This window comes from Pan paniscus, chromosome 13 (assembly GCF_029289425.2).
Source record: "Pan paniscus chromosome 13, NHGRI_mPanPan1-v2.0_pri, whole genome shotgun sequence".
Lineage (NCBI taxonomy): Eukaryota > Metazoa > Chordata > Mammalia > Primates > Hominidae > Pan > Pan paniscus.
Window position 1 is genome coordinate 26,137,891 of NC_073262.2, and position 14,574 is coordinate 26,152,464.

At 36.3% G+C, this 14,574-nt stretch overlaps 1 protein-coding gene across 3 annotated transcripts in view; it reads right to left on the reverse strand.

Moving 5' to 3' along the window:
* Positions 1-2,717: 2,717 nt before the first annotated feature.
* Positions 2,718-14,574, reverse strand: part of EPC2 (enhancer of polycomb homolog 2) — a 143,728-nt gene continuing 131,871 nt past the window's right edge. For 2 of the 3 annotated variants that reach the window (XM_034954024.3, XM_003816689.6), the window contains 4 exons: positions 9,444-9,580; positions 7,461-7,620; positions 6,216-6,549; positions 2,718-4,904 (listed from right to left, as the gene is read on the reverse strand). In XM_034954024.3, the coding sequence (XP_034809915.1) occupies positions 4,832-4,904; positions 6,216-6,549; positions 7,461-7,620; positions 9,444-9,580 (704 nt within the window). In that variant the 3' untranslated portion in view covers positions 2,718-4,831. The remainder of the gene's footprint in view (positions 4,905-6,215; positions 6,550-7,460; positions 7,621-9,443; positions 9,581-14,574) is intronic. The other variant, XM_034954023.3, reaches the window with a different exon arrangement.

The following is a 14,574-nucleotide window of genomic DNA, read 5'->3' on the forward strand; positions in this document are numbered from 1 at the left end:
GCAGAAAACTGAAACTGGATCCCTTCCTTATACCTTATACAAAAATTAACTCAAGGTGGATTAAAGACTGAAACCTAAAACCATAAAAACCCTAGAAGAAAACCTAGGCAATACCTTTCAGGACACAGGCATGGGCAAAGACTTCGTGACTAAAACATCAAAAGCAATGGCAACAAAAGTCAAAATTGACAAATGGGATCTAATTAAACTAAAGAGCTTCTGCACAGCAAAAGAAACTATCATCAGAGTGAACAGGCAACCTATAGAATGGGAGAAAACTTTTGCAATCTATCTATCTGACAAAGGGCTAATATCCAGAATCTACAAGGAACCTAAACAAATTTACAACAACAACAAAAAACCCCATCAAAAAGTGGGCAAAGGATATGAACAGATGCCTCAAAAAAGACATTTATGCAGCCAACAAACATATGAAAAAAAGCTCATCATCACTAGTCATTAGAGAAATGCAAATGAAAACCACAATGAGATACCATTTCACGCCAGTTAGAATGGCTATCATTAAAAAGTTAGGAAACAACAGATGCTGGAGAGGATGTGGAGAAATAGCAATACTTTTACACTGTTGGTGGGAGTGTAAATTAGTTCAACCATTGTGGAAGACAGTGATACCTCAAGGATCTAGAACTGGAAATACCACTTGACCCAGCAATCCCATTACTGGGTATATACCCAAATGATTATAAATCATTTACTATAAACACTTGTATGTTTATTGCTGCACTATTCACAATAGCAAAGACTTGGAATCAACCCAAATGCCCATCAATGATAGACTGGATAAAGAAAATGTGCCACATATACACCACGGAACACTATGCAGTCATAAAAAGGGATGAGTTCATGTCCTTCGCAGGGACATGGATGAAGCTGGAAACCATCATCCTCAGCAAACTAACACAGGAACAGAAAATCAAACACCTCACGTTCTCACTCGTAAGTGAGAGTTGATTAATGAGAACACACGGACACAGGGAAGGGAACATCACACACCGGGGCCTGTTGGGGAAGGGTGGGGGCAGGGGAGGGATAGCATTAGGAGAAATACCTAATGTAGATGATGGGTTAATGGGTGCAGCAAACCACCATGGCATGTGTATACCTATGTAACAAACCTGCATGTTCTGCATATGTATCCCAGAAGTGTATGTATGTGTGTGTATGTATATATATATATAAGCTCTAAACTGTATGCTCAACCTTACAGCTCACATAATTTACTTCCTTAATAAGCAACCAATGACACACGAGCCACATGCACACCTCCACGAAGCTTCTCAGTGTGGCCTCTTTTATGGAGTTTCAAGAACTTGCTCATCTTATAGATGGGGAAATAGGTCTGGAAAGTGCTAAATCGGCCAAGACCTGGACCAGACCTCGCTCCCATTGCTTTGTGTTGAGAGCTTTAGCACTTACTCGCTAGGTCCGGCAGGCAGAAAAGAATATTTGGGTTTCCTCAGTGGATGGCTAGAAGCCACAGTTGGATATAATTCACTTAGTCTCGTGGTGTAATAGTTGGGTGGCTGTCTTCTCAATGAAATTCTAAACTGCTACGGATGCTGCTAACAAGTGGACTGAGAAATAGAATAAATACTTCTTTGAGGAGGGCTTCTTTCATGTTAAAGGTAGAAGGCAGTGTGGTTAGAAGTGTGGTGACTCCTAAGTTTAATTCCTTAGTAACTTAACAGCTATGTGACATAGAGTGAGTTACCTAACTTCTCTAAACTTCATCTTCCTGATCTTTAAAATGGGAAAAATAATATTACTAAACAGAATTGTTGTTAGGAGTAAATGAGTAAGTCATTAAGAGAGAATGCTCCATGCTCCATGATGTTAGCTATTATGATGCTGCTGTCAGTGATGAAAAACATCTCTTATCTTACAGGATATAATATTCATAATCCCTTGAGATATTCTTACCTTTTAAAATTTGGAAGTTTGCCAAGTCAGTTAAGAGACAATAAAACACTTCAGTCACAAGTATATTGTTGATCAACAAAATTTGTTGAAAAGTGTAGCATCATACTCAAATACAGCAGTATATACTAGGGAAGTTTCTGTAATGTTGGTCCTCCTTGTTCTCCCCCTACCTTCCCCCAAAACAACCTTAGTAATAAAAAAAAAAACACCTAGCACAGTTGCAAATACATTTGTTTTTTAAAAAGCCAGAATATACATGTGTGTGTGTTATATATATAGTTTTAAAATGTGCCCTATAAATTGTTTAGTTTTTCCCTTGGTCTTTTGCAAAAGAAAACAAATCCTCAAATATACTTAGAGCTACATCATAAAAATGACCTTGAATTATTGGGAAAGGAAGGGGGTGTACTCTCTTTATGAAGGTAGAGAAATAAGAAAAATACAATCAAAAATGTTTTTATCTGTGCTGAATTAAGAATATCCTACCACGTGAGAGTTACCCGTTTTGTTATTTTTTTAAAAAAATTAACCACCTCCACCCATTCCAAAGAAACACATTCTCCAAGGATTCTGAAAGCTTACTGGACTCCGAGTACCAACACTAATTTCCTGAGAAAACTAAGAGAGCAGTGCTGTCCAGTGCAGAAATAGACTATTCTTCAATTTAATAAAGTGAAAACAAATATTTGTCACTTAAGTTTTAGAGAAGCAATGGAAAATGTGTATGTACATAACTGAAATGCCATCCATGAAACAGTTACAACCAACAAAATAAGGAAGGCTTACGTTTCTATTTTACTTCAAAAGGAACAAATCAATTGGTCATCAGTCTTATAAGTTCTGGATTTGCCACCACCTCCAGAAACCGTACAAATGGATAGTTGTTTTGTTTTACTTATTTATAACATATATATCACATAAGGCAAATTCACTTCATGCTTTACTTCAGTAAAACGGGGAAAAAAGCTTTCTCTGCAATTGGCACTAAAGTTGTTTTAAGTTCTTAATAGCAAGGAGATACATCCAACTATAAGCAGAATGAACACAGTCATAATACATATCAAATCAAAATTATTTCCTTTATATAATCAGCAATGAGTAACTCCAGAGGTAGTATGGCAGGAACGAGCATGGATCCTATCAGGTCACAACCAAGACAAAATTAGTATTTTTTCTATGGTTTTGACCATAAATTGCTTTACACATTTAGGACCTGAATAAAAACCACTTTCACCAGAAATCTTGGCCCATTAATTCAACTGACATATCAATTTACAACTTTCAGGACTGCAGATATAAAAAATGTAAAGTATAAAATTATGTAAGTTTGAAATGGTTTTAATTGTATTCATTAAAAATATTTACATTTCCCAGTACTTACTTGACAAAACCCCCTTGCAATATAATTCTACTCTAAACTTTTATTTATAAAATGAGGCTCACTTATGACATTTCAATGACTGCGATACTGCAAATTACTTACATTCTGTAAAATACCTTACAAACTTTCATATCAAAGGTAGTTTATATTGGATTATCTGAAACCCAATAGAGCCCACAGATGAGCTTCCTATAGTTCTTTTCATTAATGCTTGGAAAGCATGTGAACATGAAAAGTGCTGTTAAGTGCTATCATCTCCCTTAAATTTTCACTTATACTGTGTGCACATTGTGAAATAAACACATATGCAGCATGTCCATGTTTTGATATGTATTTTTTATTTCCCTGCAGTTTTCACTTATCAAGAACAAGTAACAGGGAAAGTTGTCTGAACTAGTGCATAAACAAACATTCTGAAACACCACTACACGTATCTAATTTACAAGAACCGTATAAAAAAAGTCACTAAAACACTACACTATGAAGGTGTCCAACGCTTACAGTCAGACTTTTTCCAACCCGTTACTTGCCTTGTAGCCACAGGAAAACTCTCCAAAATTGAAAAGACAATCTTGCCACAACCCTCCCCCCGCCCAACACCTGGGATGGCTCGATATCTAGACTTCCAATAATTATTGCAATGATATAATGCAATACATACCTGGTAAAGTATCTTTTATGTGGTGTGTTACAGTTTTAAAGCCAGTTAAAATATGCAGCCTTCAGATAAAATGTAATCCTCGAAAAATTTTCATATTTGCACAGTTTAAATGTGCTAGATGCATAATTTTTCCTATTTCATTTTTTCTGTGTAATTATTTTTTATAAATTGGTATTATAAATAGAAATATACATTCAAAATATATGGAAAAGTGAGTTACTACATTAAATTTGCATGTATCGATCCATCCCTTTCCCCTGCACAGTAATAGAAAATACTATTTTGCCTTGAACTTCATATTTGACAGTGAAATGCCACTAAAGTATTTACCAAAAAGTCCATCTAGTCAAATTGTGAAACAAAATGAACCAAGTGAAAACTTTACAGTTCCTTTAGAAAAAAATTACAAGAATTTCATTTCCTAGCTATGAATCTTTAACTTTTTAGACACAAAGTTGGATTTATTTTTACAAGATACAAAATGTAAACATGGCAAAATAAATAGTTAAAACAAGTGATGCAGGATCCCATTTCATGCTCATGATCCCATTAAAGAATTATTTTTTAAAATCCATTCAGTTGCAAATTCAAGTGCAAAAGCATGATGATGAATATCTACTATTCAAGTAACAGAAATAATATTGATGATACAAATAAACTATTTTACAAGGTAGTGATTTTCCCAATTTTACAAAATATACATCATATATGGATTTAACATCCAATATACTATAGTCCATTTAGGTCCATTGTTACACTCTGTGATCCACAGAGTGTTGCCTTTTGCATTCAGCTGGAATATGAATGACTGCACACCATCAGCACAGGTCAGAGCCACGTGTTTTAGGTTATGTCACTTCCATAGCTACTGTTGTCTCTGCTATTCCATTTAAGCCCAATCTTTCTGGTTCGTGGTTCTCTCTATGGTAATAAGGCAAAGGATAAAATAAATATCAATACTCTCTAGAACATGACGTTACCATTATTTTACAAAAACATTGTTATGTAATTACAACTAAACATGACTTCACAAGAACAATTCCCATTTTTGCCATTTCTAGATAGGAATGAGAAAAACTTTTCTTCAGCTCAGAAATTCCATTAATTCCTAATTTTTTTATTATGGCTATTTACTTAGGAAAGATAATAATTTAACATGACATTTCAGTAGAAGCCAATGAGAAATTACTTATGAAATATGTATCACAGGACAAACCAAGTTTTTCTTTTTTTTTTTCTCGAGAGATGAAGCATATGACACTCAAAAAGAATAATCATTAGGAGCACAATATTACTGAAATTACTTTCCACTAGAGTTTAATTCTATAGGCTTAAGATCATGTATTTATTAACCTATGCAAATCAATTTTTTTCTGATTCATTGTTCTCCTTGTATTAGTGCCATAGAAATATAAAAACATTCTAAAATATACTATGGATGTACGTTAACCCTAGAATATTCTCATTTTTAATATACATAAGGTAATTTACTTTCCCTTTGTGTATGACGCTAAAGAAAACACAAATTTGGATGTGAAACCTAAACTCTGGCATAGAGTTAATCATAACAACTCCCATCTTCCAGACTGCCTAAACTATAAAACATTAATACAAGAGTAACTTCACACCTGTAATCCCAGCACTTTGGGAGGCTGAGGCGGGTGGATCACCAGGTCAGGAGATTGAGACTATCCCGGCCAACGTGGTGAAACCCCGTCTCTACTAAAAATACAAAAATTAGCCAGGCATGGTGGCATGTGCCTATAGTCCCAGCTACTTGGGAGGCTGAAGCAGGAGAATCGCTTGAACCTGGGAGGCGGAGGCTGCACTGAGCTGAGATTGCGCCATTGCACTCCAGCCTGGGCAAGACAGCAAGACTCCATCTCGGGGGTGGGGCGGGCAGTGGGGGGGAAGAGTAACTGAAGCTTCTAACATAGACTCTGATGTGTTTGACAGTTTGATGTCCTTTTCTTTCTTTTCCTTTCTCTCTCTCTCTCTCTACTACTAACTCTGTCTTTCTCTAACAATCCTACTAGGTTGGCATTTAAGCATCCTACTAGGCACCTTAAACAAATACCTAAGTCACAGAGCTTTATACAGATCTTCAGTATCTACTGAAAATCAAGTCTGTCAATAAACACCTATTGCTTGAGCAGTGTAAAAACAAGTCTTTTTCTTCCCACAGGACAGCCAGCACAGAGGGAGAAAAATCACTGAAACACACACACACACCTTGCTATGCTGCTGATGGCACTGCTGGGAGTAACCTTTGGCACTCTGTCCATACTGGCAGCAACTGTGGCAAGTTTTAAGGCTGTTGGCGATGGTGCTGAAGTCCGTGTATTGATATGCACATTGACTGGAGAAACAACACTGACATTATTGAGGTGCACTGCATTTGTCAGGCAGGAATTGTTCATGGGAAGTGTCTGAGGACTGCTTGTGCACAATGCTGGGATTAAGTGGTTTGTAGTGGTGTGGCCAACTGTCCTTACAAGTTGTACAGCTGAAATCCCTGGGCTGGATGATAAAGCCATATTGGTGGAGTATAATGTTTTAGAGGTTCCTGAAAAAGAAAGAAGTCATTCAACTAGTATCATGAGACATCAATACAACTATTTTTAGAAGCTTAATAAAATAAATACGAACATTTGTATTTGAATTGAATGCCAAGTTAACTTTTCACACACTGGTCTCTCCAAAGGGAGCTTCTGATCACTAAGTAGAATGTACTAATCTGCTACAACCCCCAAAACACCCTCTTTCTACTGGTCTACATAAAAGGGCTTTGCAAAGTATTCTGCCGCCTGTATCTGGCAACTGTGGAGTTAAGTAAACAGGACAGATGGAAATGACAGTTGGGTTTCCCTAAGTATGTACACATGGATGAATATTAGTAAAAATGGACAATCAGGTTCATGGGTATATATAAAAGCAACTGGAAAATCCTAGGGTCTGAGAGGTAGTTGAAGGATGATAGGAATAGCAAGTCTTTGTGGACTCAGGGTACTAAGAAGCACACAGGGTTTCACAGCAATACTCTATCTAAAGAGGGGGAGCCAGAGTTAGTATGCCTACGAGCAGTATGTAAGAGTGGGAAGGCAAATCTGATTTCCAATTTATTACTGTCCTGGATTATATTTCACCTTTTTATCAATGCATGGATGATTCAATGGGGATGGTTAGCTCAACAGATTTCCTAAGGTGTGAGGCAACTGACAGTATGTGAATGAAACCAGGAAGGGTAGAATGTTACACAGGTATGTATTCAATGGATGAGGGAGAAAACAAGGAGTAGATTCTACATGAATTCTAGAAAACATCTACCTATTTCCCCCTATCTTTCCAAAGAAATCCTAGAGTCCTGATTGACTTCTTATACACATTTTCCCCTTGGATAAAAAAACAAAAAACAAACTCCCAATCACTGAGTTACAACTTCAAGAAAGTAGGTACCATGTGAAACCCCAGCTGTACCTGAAGGCTGGACAACACCGTTTATGTTGTTGTGGCCAGTGTTCTGTTCCTTGGTTACCTCACTGCGACTTGGAACAGGTGCACTGACCACTGCAGATGCAGCAAAGTGGGCGCTGGCTGAGTCAAGTGTTTTAGACATACAGTCAGAGGTGCTTGAGCCCTATAAAATGAACAAAGTTAAACACTCTAATTTTTAGATGTGATTTTATGAACATATTAAGGGATGGGGCAAACCCAAGAGGCTGTTGCCTTTCTAACCTTGAACAATTACAAGTGTTTAGATTAAGCGATCTACGATTCCATAGATGATTTTTGGCATATGAAGCAGGGAAATGAATAAAAACTGAGAAGTTATTTCTGAGAAAGAACTAGAGATTAAATAACCCAAGGCTTTAATGTTCTATTAATTTTTCCAATAAATATTAATGAATGGTTTTTAAAATGCTTGAAAAACTAGATACTTGGATAAAATGAAATCATAGAGATGATTAATAGACATTTTTGTCACAATGTGAAAACCTATCTTGGCCTAACCCTGAAATAGGATGAAAATACTTTTGGTTGGTTAACCAAGAGACTCAGAAAAAGCAAACAAAGTAAAGTTAAATGGCCATTCCTTCTTGATTCTGTATAACACTGGTTACTAAGTCCTAGTTACTAAGTCCTACAGCCCTAGTCCTTGAGCAAGTCCCAGATCCACCTGGATGTCACAGGAGTGTTGCGTTCCAGGGTCACTGAGATTTTCATGTTACTGGAGTCAGGATCTTTAAAGTCAGTGTACTGACCCTTTGAGAATGGGCTGAAACACAATGGGCAGATTCTACCCTGAGAGCTCACAAAATATAACCAAAATTGAGTAAACCTCAGTTATTACTTTAGAAGTGGTTTTAGAGTTATAGAGCAATAAAACTTAAGACGTAAAACGCAAGGTTTATGTTTTTCAGGTGGTTCAAATTTGAAATAGATTTCTTAGTTTTGCTTTGAGTGGCTTAAAAGAGAAATTTATTATCATATAGTTCTGCAGGCCAGAAGTCCACAATGAAGCTTATGGGGTTAAAATCAAGGTGTTGGCAGGGCTGGTTCCTTCTGGCAATTATGGTTTTATGAAGTATTTTTATTCTTATCTCTAGCATCTTTATTTAGTGGTGTCTACAAACAACTTCCCCTAGTGGCAATTTTCTTCTTCACTTTAAAAAATCTTAATTAATTTTTTTTTTTTTTTTTGAGACATAGTCTGACTCTATCACCCAGGCTGGAGTGCACTGGCTCGATCTTAGCTCACTGAAACCTCCACCTTCAGGGTTCAAGCGATTCTCATGCCTCAGCCTCCCAAGTAGCTGGGATTACAGGTATTCACCACCATGCCCAGTTAGTTTTTGTATTTTTAGTAGAGACAGGGTTTTGCCACGTTGACCAGGCTGATCTTGAACTCCTGACCGCAAGTGATCCGCCCGCCTCGGCCGCCCAAAGTGCTGGGATTACAGGCATGAGCCACCGTGCCTGGCTGCAATTTTCTTCAACAGGGAAATGTGATTCACAATGGCAAGGGGTTATATGCTGTTAATGTATTGCACAATTCAACTGAATTACTGCCCAGCTCATGGAGCACATCCACATGGCACTTAAACACATAGTTTAGGAAGTGGTTAGGAAAGTTTTATCTTTCAAAAAAATCTTTGGGGGAGTGGAGGTGGAGAATGATTCTTACAACTACATATATAATTACTTCTATAAATTCTCAACAACCCTTCAAAAAATTTAAAATACCATATTTGGCTCCAGCACTCTTCTCAAAATATTAAGAGATTAGTTTATAAGCTAGTCACTTAAAATTACGTACATTAACTGAAAAGAAATTCAGGTTACAGACCCCAAATCAAGAGTGGCAAAACCAAGATTATCTTCTGTGACTTGACTAAAATGGAATAAAACTACATAATGATGAAAGAAACAAACGTAACTATGACGAAAAGAGCAGTTTACCTGTGCTTTTGGATGTGTCTGTTGCGAGGAATGCTGAGATTGCTGTTTCTGCTGAAGCTGGGCAAGCTGCTGCCTTTGCATCTGAACTAACTGCTGCTGATGTGTCTGAAACTGCTCTTCTGTGATACCCCCTGTTACTGGTAAAGAACATGAATTTTGGAAATGAGTACGTTTTAAAAGATTTTTAATAACACAAGCAGAATATGATATAAACTTATTCCACAATTAAGATGAAAGCAATTACAAATTACAATATGGAATATCAGAAAATAATCTAATGAAAATGGCAAATCTTTCAGCAAGTGTGGTGTATGCTTCTATCTATGATCTCTATCACATGCTAAGAAAAGTGCCTAAATGTAGTTTTTGTTGAATAATACAGTTCTAACATGAGTATTTTCCCATTTATTCAGACTTAGTATCTTTGAGACCACTCTTAATTCTCTACATTATGGAGAGCATGTAATGAAAAAAACTTTGATTTATTCATGTTAATAATAATGATGACTAAGTTATAGCCTTAATAAGAAAGCAGGACCATCTGCAAGACTATAAATGATTTTTACTGCTGGTTTCATAAAACACTGAAGTGAAAATACTTTATTCTCTGATTACAAATCAAAGTAGAGAACAACATTCATCTAACATAACCACAAACCATAGTTTAAGCCAATAGATTCAATGCCTAAAGTAAATCCATCTATAAAAATATGGGCTAGAAATCAGACAAGTATTCAGAAAACTGAAGTTACTATGTATCCTCAGATGTAGTAAATTCTACTGCGACCAACTGTGTTAAAAGTGTGTTTCAAATGAAAACAAGACATCTACAACTTTTGTTGAAAAAATCAGCTAAGTTACAGAAACCACTTTTCTCAAAGAAATGTAAACAAAATTTCATTCGTTGATATTTAAGTAGATCACTGATAAGTTGATTTAGAGAACACAAAGACATTTCCATGGAAGTCACTATAATATTAGAGTCAAGAAAAATTAAATGACATGATAATACATGTACTTTAATTTTGCTCTGTTTTCTTTATTGCTCGCTTTCCTTTCTCCCAATGATTTCAATCAACAAATATTTACTATCTACTATAATGCAGAATGCTGCACTAAGAGTCACAGTGAATATAGGGGAAAATAAGAAAAGGATCTCTGTTACAAAGTCCTGGAATGTAGTTGGGAAGAAAAGACAGACATAAGAAATACCAATTAATGAATCAACATTTACATGCAATTGAGTGATCTAATCAATATGACCTAAAGGAGTTTAGACTGGCAACTATAGCCTCAATCTAGCTTTCTTAACTCTCCCAAGTTTTCTGTTGAATAGGATCACATATGAATAATCAAAAAAACTTTTTTTATGGTAAATTAGATATAACAAGTTATGCCTAGTACAGTCTATTTTCTATGAAAAAGGAGTTATGCCCCAGAAATGAACAAAGCTTTAGATACACTCTCATTTCTGTTCCACAATATTACCATTAAAATTTGTATTGGACTATAAGGGGAAAACAGTTCTTAGATAGCAATTTTATTTTTAAAAGACTCAAAACTGGGGACTATTACAGTGCTCACTCCAAAATTTTATATTACCTGTATTTTTGAAGTACACATTAGTTATCTTACTGAATTACCAACAAAATCAAATGTCTTTCTTTGCACATGTTAAATTCACTGCAAGTGTTCTATTTTTAAATGAAAAAATTTTTTTAAATTCTAAATTTATAATCTTCAAACTCAAGTGAAAATGTGAAGTATTCATGAATTTCCAGCTATTTGAAAACCTTGGGGAAAGAGATGAAAAATAGTTTATTAGATACAAAGGCAGAAAGAAAAATCTTAAATTAAACCCAAATAAATCTGTGTAAGTCCTATGTGTACAGTGCACCAATTCAAAAGAAATGGACTTGGAATCTGGTATTATTACAACAGTCCTTAAGTCCAGTGTCAAGTGTGTCCAGAGTTGAGCTTTATGTTCTGGTGAAAAGGTGAGAGGCACAGTGATTAACATTAAGTGAGGAATAAGCCAAATAAGAATATATACTTTCAGTTACTATTTCAAAATTGAGAGAGAAACAAGAATGAGAATTTTTTCTTCTTTCTAAAATCTTTTAAGTCAGTTGATAAAATCTTACTAATTCAGAATAAAGTATATATCTAAATTACTAGAAGGAACAGTTTTTTGGAGACAAGAGTCTTGCTCTATTGCCCAGGCTAGAGTGCAGTGGTGCAATCATAGCTCACTGCAGCCTTGAACTCCTGGGTTCAAGCAATCCTCCCACCTCAGCCTCCTGAGTAGTTGGAACTACAGGTGCATGGCATCACACCTGGCTAATTTTAGAAATTTTTTGTATACCCAGGGTCTCATTACATTGCCCAGGCTGGCCTCCAGTTCATGGCCGCAAATGATCTTCCTGCCTCAGTCTCCCAAATTGAGCTACTGTGACCAGCCCAAATTGCTACTTTTTATAAACAACAAAAAATATTTTTTGGGTTGGTAGACCATAGATAACAAAATATTGCCAACTAGCTGTGTTCCACTTGTTTTTATGAACCATGATCATTTGTGTACATATTAAAAAGGGAAACAGATAAAACTAGCTGTTTTTTTGGGTGTCTCCATTTACTGCCCTGTCTTCTTGAGACCATTAATTTGCTCAGGAACCTTATTCTTTTCTCCTCATAGAAAACTCAGAAAATCCCAATCTGGTTGCAATCCAAATTATTCAGATTAATGGTCAGTGTTTCTTAACCTTTTTAAACCTAGGTGGATTTTGATACTAAAATTCTCATTTCTGATCCCATTTCTGGTTGAGAATCACTGACACAAATTTAATTCTATATGTATATGCTTTTTAAAATTACATTCATTTTTTTCTTTTCCCCCTCACCTCAATCTCAATATGTTATATCCATTCTTGACATCTAGCTCTTTATTATTAAGTAAGGTATTCTGTGCTTGAAACAAGCTGATTTTCCTCATTCAGAATTTTCTAGAGCACTGTTTATTATTACTTCAAAACTTTAGACAAAAATTGCCAATAGTAATCAATGACACAAAATTGGAACACATACAAAACATCCTTTCTAACTCCTTTATTATTTCAGGGAGGAGGAAAAGTGGTATGAAATGCATAGTTTTAATAGGATGGACAAAATATTGAATTGCAATTCTCAGGGTTCTCAGGGTTTACTTACTGGTGGTGGGCGGGGGGGCAGGGGCAGGTGGCAGAAATTTGATTGAAAGCACTTTCTCTACTAGTTATTTTTTCTTTCATAAGTTACTGAAATACATTCATAAGAGATTTCTTACATTGCTTTGGATTACAAGAGGCACACATCAAAGTACATCGGGAAGAGGTAATAGTTATAGAGTGAACAAATCTGTTTCAGAATGAGATACAAGATAGAGACCCAGCTTTGGGTGAGGTGATCGTGGCACCATGGGCAAGTGAGAATGTACAAAAGGGAAACTGAGATTCTCTGCTTCTCTTGCTTAGGGCCAAGCCAAGTTCTTTTCACTAGTTGATCTTAAGTTGCTAGCTTAAAAGTGAAATTCATGCTGGTCATAAATTTATCTCACCACATGCCCACAAGTCTTATCAATTTAAAAGGAACCAAAAATCTGATTGTTTTGTGAAGGTAGGAGTATTTCAATACTCCAGATAGATGAGAAGCATTCCTTTCCCTAAGTAAAATGTTTTGCAAAACTTCCTAGGTAACACATTCTATATAACACATTCGGCATACTTGTTACAGGATTTTCCGTTTTATATACCCAAATATGTCATTCAGGACATTAGTAACATACTTGCATTTCTAGATATGTTGTATACAGAACAGTCTGTTTTTCACGAAAGCCCCTCACCTTTCTGGCTATCTTCTACAAATCTGATTCATTATCTATCCTGTAATTACCAGTCTACTTTTATTTCTCAGATAAATCCATATGCCTTTTCTTAGGTATCTGTCACCATCCTTGGAAAGCAGACTTTGTTTTCAAAGGTCCCAGCCATCCCTCATTTCATCCTTTGCCTTTTAGGTGTGTGGTTCCTGTATGGTGCTCTGCCTAGGGTGACTTTTTAGTGATCAACTAAAAACATACTCTGGGTACCTCCACAGATTTTACACTAACATAATGATTATAAAGCTTTAGGTCCTGCTTCTTAAGCTTGTGCCCATAGGTATTCTTGAGTATATGGGAAATCTTTGTTAACTTTGTATTTTTTTTGTTGACAAACAAAAAGAACAATCTAAACAGAAATACACTCTGGATCTTCTGGATCATCATCCCATAACAGAGTAGGAACACAGGATTTTTGTGCTTGTGCCTTTGCTTTTTCATCATCTCTTAACTTTTAATGCAGTGTTTCTTAAACTGGGCTAAGATGTATTCTTGGGAAGTCATGAATTTTTCAAATACTAGCCTAGACCAAATTTTCACAGCTTAATGAGGAATACCTAATTTGGTAGTAAAGATTATTTAAAAGTCAAAAAGAATACATCATCTAGTATTTCTTCATCTACCAGGTCAGTCTTTGTTACAAGAGTGTCTTTTCTTTTTTTTTCTCTTTTTTAAGAGACAGTGTCTTTGGCTGGGTGCAGTGGCTCACGTCTGTAATCCCAGCACTTTGGGAGGCCAAGGTGGGTGGATCACCTGAGGTCAGGGGTTCAAGACTAGCCTGGGCAACATGGTAAAACCCCGTCTCTCCTAAAAATAAAAAAATTAGCTGGGTGTGATGGCACGTGCCTATAATCCCAGCTACTTGGGAGGCTGATGCATGAAAATTGCTTCGCCTGGGAGGTGAAGATTGCAGTGAGCTGGAATCGTGCCATTGCACTCCAGTGTGGGCGAGAGAACAGGACTCTGTCTCAAAAAAAAGAGAGAGAGAGACAGGGTCTTGCTATGTTGCCCAGGCTGTTCTCAACCTCCTGGCCTCAAGCCATCCTCCCACTTTGTCCTCACAAAGTGCTAGATTACAGAGGTGAGTCACTATACCCAGTGTTACAAGAGTTTTGGTATATGCTTTCTCAAAGACATGCTGACTATATGCAATTTTTGTCTGTTTTAAAGGGCAGATCTGGGGCAGGATTAAAGGGTAGAGAGAGGGATCTTACATCA